The sequence below is a fragment of the Temnothorax americanus genome, unplaced genomic scaffold (assembly GCF_048541705.1).
Source record: "Temnothorax americanus isolate GAGA-0224 unplaced genomic scaffold, ASM4854170v1 Scaffold6, whole genome shotgun sequence".
NCBI lineage: Eukaryota > Metazoa > Arthropoda > Insecta > Hymenoptera > Formicidae > Temnothorax > Temnothorax americanus.
Window position 1 is genome coordinate 3,201,210 of NW_027509751.1, and position 8,505 is coordinate 3,209,714.

The window sequence follows — 8,505 nt, forward strand, 5'->3', positions numbered from 1 at the left end:
CGTCCCCTGGACGCGGTAGTAGCCTCTTCAGCGCGGCCTGCTGTCGCTCGTTCGAACTAGGCTGTCAACTGCGGTTGCGGTTAGGTTAGGTTTTCTCGGTCCAGTTTGGCAGTTTGACACGAGTTTGACATTTCGAGGCATGTTGTAGCCGACGTCCCCCGGTCCATCCATATAGTTACCGTTTATTCGTCTTCGTTATGCCTGTAAGTTCTCGCACCTTGCGTCAGCATGAACGCGCGGTGTCTCGAAGTAAATGCAGCAACGCTGGGCGTCACCCCGTTTAACATAACCAAAGTGTGGTGTCACTTGGTGTCACTTCTTTCTCAGCCCAGATTTCTACCGTTATTTCTGTCTCTATTCAACATTCGTTATATTAAACATTCTCGCGCGCAACTTACGTTACTTGGATGACAAACGATCCTCGAATACGGAATATTAATGCCCAACGAGCGTGTTGCACAGTTTAAGATCAACCGGATTAGTCATCCGTCTCGTTTGCGATACCCTGAGTATCTCCTGCTTACTATTGTTTAAATGTTTTAGGCGTATCATTCGAGTTTCACGAAGAGCCATGGCACCATCGGGAACATGGCGTTGCTGCCGATCAAAACCACATTCAGGGGTCCCGCGCCACCTTTCAACAACAAAGAGCAGGACATCATCGACGAGGCGTTATATTTCTTCAAAGCAAACGTGTTCTTCAGAACGTACGAGATTAAGGTAATACATGTTAAAAGCTCAATTCTGTCGCGAGACGATACAACTCCAAGTGTCAAATTGTGCTTCGGTTGCAGAGCGAGGCTGACAGAGTTTTAATCTACATCACTCTATTCATTACCGAATGTTTGAAGAAGCTACAAAAGTGCGCGACCCAGCCACAAGCCATGAATGAGATGTTTTCCCTTGCTATCTCCAAATTTGACGTCCCCGGTGATCCGGGCTTTCCCTTGAATTCTGTATACGCCAAACCAAGCAGCCCTGCGGAAGCTGGTAAGTACCGAACTCGTTGAACACGTGTAGAAGTTGGTAAATAATAGTAATCAGTAAAGATCGTACGTGTATCTCCGGATAATACAACGTTACTTTCAATTTTCAGATCTTATGAGGCAGTATCTTCATCAAATCAGGCAGGAAACGGCTGCTAGAATTGTTGAAAAAGTATACGGCGAGGATGGGAAGCCGAGCAAATGGTGGCTCTGTTTTGCAAAAAAGAAATTCATGGACAAGTCACTGTCTGGACCCGGTCAATGAGTTATTTCCTTTATAATTGTTTTGAAAATTGTGCACGATTGAAAAATAAAGCGGTTAAAAAAACCATTATCCGTTTCTCGTCACGCATTTTCACTTTGTTTTATTACAAATGCTTTTATGGAAATTTCGCGAGATCACGTACGAATATGTGGTACAGAAAGGGAAACGCGATACCAAAGTTTTACAAGTTTTAGGAAAGAGATATTTATTTTTTTTTTACAGAATACGCCACGATATTGATACAACGTAAAGCGTAGCAATAAAATGATGTATCTGCATGCATTGCGGAGGTTACAAACGGAATAATTATCGCTTTCTGCGGAGAGATAATGTGTTTCGCCTCTTCCAGGCCGCGCGGCGCGAACCACCGATCGTTTGCGAATAACGATGTCCTTTACCTAATCCACGAGAGCTTCTGCCGGCGGAAGTTTTACCACGGAGCTCGCGGTGCTTGTGCACGGCGTCGCATATCCAATTTACCTTAGGATCATTGCGAATTGCCTGAAACAAAGGCAGATGTTAAAAACGTGTGACGAACAAATACTTAAAAAATGATTCTCGAAATTTATGTTGTGTTCAGACATCCAAGGAAGATAAATAATCATGTAATCGTTCATTGGTGATATGAAGTGTCATCATATCAAATGTAAAAAAGTATATCGAATATTTGATATATCGTCGGATATATAATAGTAATAAAATAATAATTTTGCTTTTTAAGAAACTTTTAAAAGCTATAAATTGATTTCGAATATTGACCTTGTGGGCAGGATCGACCAGAATAACTTCATAGTATTTGTACGAAGAGTCCTGAGCTACCCAATAGCTGTTCAGTACTCGCAATCCACCGCACCGACGGCCGACGCGTTCCTGCAAATAAATATTCTTAGTGAAGAGACCTGTTAAAAAGAAAGGTAATCTTCGAACTAACGACAGTTTCAGACATCCAGGGAAGAAAAAAAATCAACGTTATTCATTAAAAAAAAAAAACTTTTGTCATCATTTTTTTAGAAGTATAATGATAAGATTTAATATTCTATTCGGTTGACGTTAATTGATATTGATAAAGCTATTATTTCTGCATGTCTGTGATCAGAGGTACAGCTGTTTCCCCATTCTAATGTAAGAGTGGTGCATGGTACAATTCATCATAGAGATTTCCAAGATTCTTTTTACGCAATTTAACTGTATGCATATTTCAACATCTTACCTCGGCAACCGACTGCAGTTTCCTCGTTGGCTTCAACTGGTTGACGCCGTGGCTCTTGGGCTTGCCGTAGGTCGCGCCCTTAGGAACTGGACGCTTGCGTCCACCGCGGCGCACGCGGATTCTGAAGATAACGAAGCCTGCACAAAAATAAGATATCGCGTTTATTTTCCATTTGCGATTATGTACTCGTCGCGTAAAGTTAATTCGTCAAATATATCAGTAGACGTTAGATAGGTATTAGTCTCTCCATAAAACTGTCAGAGTGGTGCACGTCCAAAATCATCATTTAACGTTCACGTAGAAATTGTCGTGCGTTCTGATGCTGGGAATAAGGTAGTTCGGTATAACTGTATAATCACATTGAAAAATTACTCGTCAATTTAAATGTAAAATAAAATTGATTCGCAGTCGTGGAGCCATATGCTCCTCGTGAAATAAAAAATGTGCAAGACATCTAAAAAAGAAAGGAATAATTCGGCAAATTTATACGATGTCTCCACGACTGCTATAAATTGCCAGAATACCTTGGCGCTGAAAACAAATGTTAAATCGTTGGCTCTTAAATATCTCTTTAAAACTGGATATCGGTAAAACAGAAAATCAGTTGAGCTGAATATTTTTACACGAGTATGCTTTTTCATCGGACGAACAATCGGCCGGATTCTCACCTTGCTTGGCTTTGTAACCCAAACGGCGGGCCTTATCTGGTCTGGATGGTCTAGGAGCACGGTGCATCTTGGTCAACTGGCGGTACTGCCAGCATCTGACGCGCAGCAAGAAGCGGAGCACGTCGCTCTGCTTCTTGCGATACAGTTCCTGCATATACTTGTACGCACCCATCGCGAATCCCTAAAGGTACAAATAATGAATACACGATCAAGAATGCATTAACACGTGATTCCTGCGCTACGAAAATTTCATTCGACCAATTCTCTAAGCGTGCACGTTTGTATCGTTATTTTTGTCGGCGATGCTTCGCGGAGCGCGTTCGAGGAAGAGAAACGTCGAGCACGAGCGCGGCGGGCATCTCTTCGAGGTTAGCGTTTCTGTTGCGGCGAATAATAATCGAACGACGGGAAAATCGACGAAAAATCTGAACGGATCTCGAATCGGGTAGTCCGATGAACAATCTGCCCGCCTCCCGACGCTCGTGAAATCTAGGATGTCTGTAATAAAACGCGATTTCCAACACGTATCACTCACCCCACGCGAGAACAGAAGGAAAGAAGTCCGGCTTTCGCTGATCGGCTGATGGGGGATGGCGGCGAGCGCCGCGAGCGGCGATGGCGCCGCTCTACAAGAACAAGATGGCGCGGCGCGTGCTCACGTCACTCCCAGAGACCTCTGAAATGCGAGGCGAGAATCGCGTGCGCGAACATCCGTCGATATCCGAGACAAGATGGCGGCCATAAAATATTACACCGGTTGTTGCACTGACATGTCAGCCTGACGGGTTGCCCTGGGTTGTCCATTCGTGCAGGCGCGCATGGTCGCTTAAGACATATGTATATATGAATGAATAATATGTACACATGCGATTTATGATTCTCGCAAAAAGATTACCCAGACTGTATCGATATCCAGAATCTGGGTCAAGCTCAAATTTATGTCGGAATGAGAAAGTATGTCGCTCTTATAATTCCGACCCCAATTATATATATTTACTAACGCAACGCGAAAACACTATATACGATCTCTAATTCTGATAATAAAAGAACATATTCTATGCTTTTCATAAACTTAATTATATATATATATATATAGGTATATATTACATATAAGAAAATTCTCCTCTCAAATATGATATACGAATTCACTACAAACTTGGCAACTAATTAAATATTATCGGTAACGATAGGACTTTTTGAAATATGCAAAAGACATTTTACAAACAACGTATAATAAAAATTATTTCCTAGCAAATTGGTAATTTTTGAAAAATTATTGAAATTTTACTATATATTTTTTAAGTAAAATTAATTAAGCATATTTTATATTTTATTGTAATAGATATTAATATTTTTTATTATAGTAGATATATTTTAATCAGAATAACTCGCATAAAATTCTTCGTAATACATGTTTTCCGATAACTGCCATGATTTTCAGAGTATAATAAATTCTAAGAGAACATTCTCTCTGTGTACATACAATTCCCTTCATTTTCTCATTCTTCGTTTTTCTTTTTTTCTTTTTCTTCTTCCTTTAGGCTCCAATATAAATTTGTTTTTATTCCATATCTTTCTCACTTTTTATCATTATTGTTTTTCTTGTTACTTATATTTATATTTGATAATAGATAAAAAAAGTTTCTGTTGATATTTCGTCATATCTTAATTCTCATGCCGCGCGTAAAATAGACAGCTATTGTATTTTTAGAAGACATGCATACAAAAATACGCTTATATATATATTAATTATATTCACATTTATTATAGATACCTAATACCTATAAGAAGACTGTAAAAGAGATATATATTATTATATACGCATATTTTATTTTTTATTTTTCATAACTTATTTCCTCAATCTCCGATCTAAATTTATTTGCAACCCCTTTTTATCATTATTACTTTTTTTTTTCTTATTTATGTTTAATAAGAAATAATGAAAGAGATAGTATTTTCTGTTAATATCTTGTCATATTTTATCATCGCGCGTAATAAATCGCTACTATATTTTTAGAAGACGTGAAATGACTATAATTAATTATTTATTGTTATTTAGATACTTATATATAAACAAACTGTAATAAGAACATTTTTATACGTAGATTTTACTTATTTCCGTTTATAAAACTTTTTAATCTCCGGTCTGAATTTACTTTTAACCCCTCTTTCTTCATCATTACCTTTACTTATTTATCTCTCTGTTAACACAAAAGAGATAGATGTTAATATTTATTCTCATGTGTAACGCGAACGCGTATTACTAATATATTTTTTAGATGACATGAAATGTTCCTATAACTATTATTAGACATCTTACAGAGGACTAACTTTATACGCTGCAGATTTCACATTTTCAGAATTCTTTAAAAATGTATACCTTTTTTAATTTTAGAATAATTTTGGATAATTTCTTTCACATGTCTCTCTTATCTTTTTATCTCCTTATTTTCGATTTTATTCAAACATATTCCGTTCATCTCAAAGCATCATTTTTTTTTTTATTTAATTTTTTTTTCGGAGCGCGAAATCACTCAAGAAGCATCCATTCCATTGCATTCCTTTCAACAACAATCTCTCGTTCTAGCGACGATAAATTCTATCTCTTCTGCAATTCTAAATAAAGCAAGAGAATATATTTCAACGTCAATACCAAAATGAAATGGAAATAAAGAAGAAAGAAAGAGAAATGGCACGTGTGAAACATGACGTTGCTGTGTAAGAAAGAGACCTACGTGTCTACCACGTCCACGTCTTTGCCGTCTCACCTGGTTGCACCCCCGTGGAAGAGTCCGCGTCTCGACGAAACGGCGCGGTCGCAATATCGAGCGACCCGGTGACCTCTCCGGCCGGTGCGGAATTGATTATTTTCAGGAGAGCGCGAGAGAGGTTCCCCCTTTGAAACGTACGTAGCGTCGGCTAGGCATGACGCCGGGCCAACTAGTCCGTCATGGAGAGCCGCTCGGGCAGCATAAAGGACCCGATGTATTATCCGGAGAACGACGGCACGTCGAGCGGCGGCGGCGGCAGCGAGCAACAAGACAAGAGCCAGCGCAGCTCCCTCAACAGCCAGGAGATCAGTCTGGACGACCCCAACGCGCTCAAGGTACCGCGCAAATTCATCACCAACTGGCGGCAGGCGTGCGACCGTACCAAGGACCGGACCAAGGACCTTCTGAAGAGATGGCGAACGACCAGCAGCAACGTAGACGAGATCGCGATCGCGCCCGTCGCCGGCGCCGTCCCCGAACAGCTGGAGCAGCCCAGCTGGAGCGTGCACGTCTGGAGTGAGTAACTCTCCGAGTTATAGTCTCTCGAGCAAGCTTCTTAATTTGTTTAATTAATCGCGGCTTAATCCCGCAGAGTCGTGTTTTTTGACAGTACTTAAAAAATCTTTTTCGCCGAAATTATACAAATAATATATTGATTTATTTTAGTAATGTCGATTTATTCCGTTAATTTTTAGCATATATAATTAAATTGTTATTACTGCCTAGTTAATTTATTTATAACTAATATATTCGGATTATCAATCAGTTTCCGTTATTCTCGTGGCAATGAGATATACTGATAGTCTAAATTAAAATTAGTTATGTAATGAAAATTATCGTGATTTATAGCGACCTGGGTGAGCCGCTTTCCGAGTGACGACAGTTTATCCGCCTTTGACTTCAGTAAAATCGGAGGCTCGGAGGCCTTAGCTCTCATTCAACGTGATAAATTCACACACTTTTTTACGCACCTCTTAGACCACGACAGAGACGGTTACATCAGCAGGAAGGATTTTACATTATTCTCCGAGGTAGTGTTCGCTTTGAAAAAAAACTCGATTTTTACGAAACTTATATAGGAGTAATATAAAAAATATTCTTTACTTTCTCTTCTACATTTTTATGAGAAAAGAAAAGAAGTCTATAATGAAATCACACAATAAATTTGTAGATTTGAACCAATATATGTATACAAAATTTTATTGTTTTTGATTTGTAATTGCATATCTGTGTAACAAAGTCGAAAAAATTTAAAATAACACTTGTTTTTCGCCTCGAAAAGCGTTTGAGAAGATTTGCGGACTGGTCGTGGAACGGTCCGGAGTACCTGAGGCTTCTGGAGATCGAGAATGGATTCGCCGGATTGATTTTTCAGAATAAGAAAGGGCCCGTGGAGCCGGATAAAAAGATCAATCTCGAAGATTGGCTGTCCTGGTGGGCGCAGATCGTCGCACCGCCGGACGGTGCCAGTTACAACGATATGCCATTCTGGATCAAAGTCATGCCCAGAGTGTTTTTCCTCGCCATAAACAGCTCCGGGAACGGAATGATCAGCAAGAAGGAACTCGCGGCCTTCTACGGATCCGTGGTCGGTCTGGACACCGACAGGATAAACAAGTGCCTGGACATCGCCTACAGCTCTATGACTTCGGTTAGCTAAGTCCATAAAATAGCTTTCGTGAGCAATTATCGATCAAAAGTACAATTTGAGAACGGCTAACTTTTCTGTGTGAATTAAGAAAATATTTTTTTTGCTCCTTTATCGCGAAAACTTAAAAAAATAAATAAAAATAAGGAAGAGCTAAAGATTTTCGTAAAGAAAAGTCATAATTTTTTATGAGATAAAAAAATCTTATAGATTTTTTTTAATTCTTTATTAAATTGTTATTAGCTCTTCATAAGAAATTAATTCGAAATTTATTGATAACGATAGAAAAACATTTGTTCCAGAATGGAGACCATCCTCTCGGCTGGGCGCAGTATCAGTTAGTGTTCGCCAATTTTCTGTTCGGCCGCGGCCCGTTCGGCCCGGGAGAACATTTCCTGGGCATGACGGACTCCTGCATGATTCGCGGTAATACCATACCGTTCCCGATCGATTATTCCGCGATGAACACACCGCGGGACAAATTAGAGGTGTACAGTCCCCATTGCAAGAGCAACAGGCGAAGCGTCGTAGTCTAACGGTGAAGTCATCGTGAGAGAGAGAGAGTTCCTTCTGATTAGTGATGCAACGTGCACAGTCATTCCTCGAGTGCCTAATACCGTGTATCATATATGCCATATATGTGTTTGATATGAATTTAGTCAATCGCGGAAAGATCTCGATGTGAAAAAGGATTGAAGGAAATTATAATGTCTATTTTGCACAAGTATTTTGCAACGTACCTACAAAAAGAGTTTGATGATAAGAATTAACGGTACCGCATCGTAATACACCAATCACACTGCCATTTACCTTATGGGAATATTATGTGTATATCCCTCACACATAGCAAACGTGTGTCTAATTTTAGGTAGAATATATGTAGAACACAAAGAGAACTTAATTGATTTAAAAAATAAAAGAAACACGCAATCGCGCGATTAACGTCGAAATTTTCGC

The 8,505-nt window shown here is 39.5% G+C and overlaps 3 protein-coding genes across 4 annotated transcripts; 2 read left to right on the top strand and 1 right to left on the bottom strand.

Moving 5' to 3' along the window:
• Window positions 1-51: 51 nt before the first annotated feature.
• Arpc3a (Actin-related protein 2/3 complex, subunit 3A) lies at window positions 52-1,320 on the top strand. The gene is made up of 4 exons (XM_077420208.1): window positions 52-203; window positions 544-720; window positions 795-990; window positions 1,097-1,320. The coding sequence occupies exons 1-4, from the start codon at window positions 198-200 to the stop codon at window positions 1,249-1,251; spliced, it is 534 nt and encodes a 177-aa protein (XP_077276334.1). The 5' UTR covers window positions 52-197; the 3' UTR covers window positions 1,252-1,320.
• Window positions 1,321-1,439: 119 nt separating this feature from the next.
• On the bottom strand, window positions 1,440-3,802 carry Rpl15 (ribosomal protein L15). The gene is made up of 5 exons (XM_077420207.1): window positions 3,665-3,802; window positions 3,130-3,310; window positions 2,462-2,598; window positions 2,011-2,121; window positions 1,440-1,752 (listed from the first exon to the last, which is right to left on the bottom strand). Exons 2-5 carry the CDS (start codon window positions 3,299-3,301, stop codon window positions 1,558-1,560), a joined length of 615 nt encoding a protein of 204 aa, XP_077276333.1. The 5' UTR covers window positions 3,302-3,310; window positions 3,665-3,802; the 3' UTR covers window positions 1,440-1,557.
• A 2,124-nt stretch (window positions 3,803-5,926) lies between these two features.
• LOC143905067 (uncharacterized) lies at window positions 5,927-8,222 on the top strand. Of its 2 annotated transcripts, none has more exons than XM_077420203.1 (4): window positions 5,927-6,416; window positions 6,750-6,931; window positions 7,183-7,551; window positions 7,851-8,222. In XM_077420203.1, exons 1-4 carry the CDS (start codon window positions 6,080-6,082, stop codon window positions 8,082-8,084), a joined length of 1,122 nt encoding a protein of 373 aa, XP_077276329.1. In that variant the 5' UTR covers window positions 5,927-6,079; the 3' UTR covers window positions 8,085-8,222. The 2 variants fall into 2 exon arrangements, with proteins under 2 accessions (XP_077276329.1, XP_077276330.1); XM_077420204.1 differs by having other exon boundaries at window positions 7,276-7,551.
• The last annotated feature ends 283 nt before the right edge of the window (window positions 8,223-8,505 follow it).

Excerpts from the sequence above, each read along its gene's own strand:
- Rpl15 (XM_077420207.1), bottom strand. The coding sequence starts at position 3,301 with ATGGGTGCGTACAAGTATATGCAGGAACTGTATCGCAAGAAGCAGAGC. Across the intron at positions 2,122-2,461 it reads AACTGCAGTCGGTTGCCGAG|GAACGCGTCGGCCGTCGGTG; the intron begins GTAAGATGTTGA and ends ATTTATTTGCAG. Across the intron at positions 1,753-2,010 it reads TGGTCGATCCTGCCCACAAG|GCAATTCGCAATGATCCTAA; the intron begins GTCAATATTCGA and ends CCTTTGTTTCAG.
- Arpc3a (XM_077420208.1), top strand. Across the intron at positions 721-794 it reads TCAGAACGTACGAGATTAAG|AGCGAGGCTGACAGAGTTTT; the intron begins GTAATACATGTT and ends CTTCGGTTGCAG. Across the intron at positions 991-1,096 it reads AAGCAGCCCTGCGGAAGCTG|ATCTTATGAGGCAGTATCTT; the intron begins GTAAGTACCGAA and ends TTCAATTTTCAG.
- LOC143905067 (XM_077420203.1), top strand. The coding sequence starts at position 6,080 with ATGGAGAGCCGCTCGGGCAGCATAAAGGACCCGATGTATTATCCGGAG. Across the intron at positions 6,417-6,749 it reads CTGGAGCGTGCACGTCTGGA|CGACCTGGGTGAGCCGCTTT; the intron begins GTGAGTAACTCT and ends CGTGATTTATAG. Across the intron at positions 7,552-7,850 it reads CCTACAGCTCTATGACTTCG|AATGGAGACCATCCTCTCGG; the intron begins GTTAGCTAAGTC and ends CATTTGTTCCAG.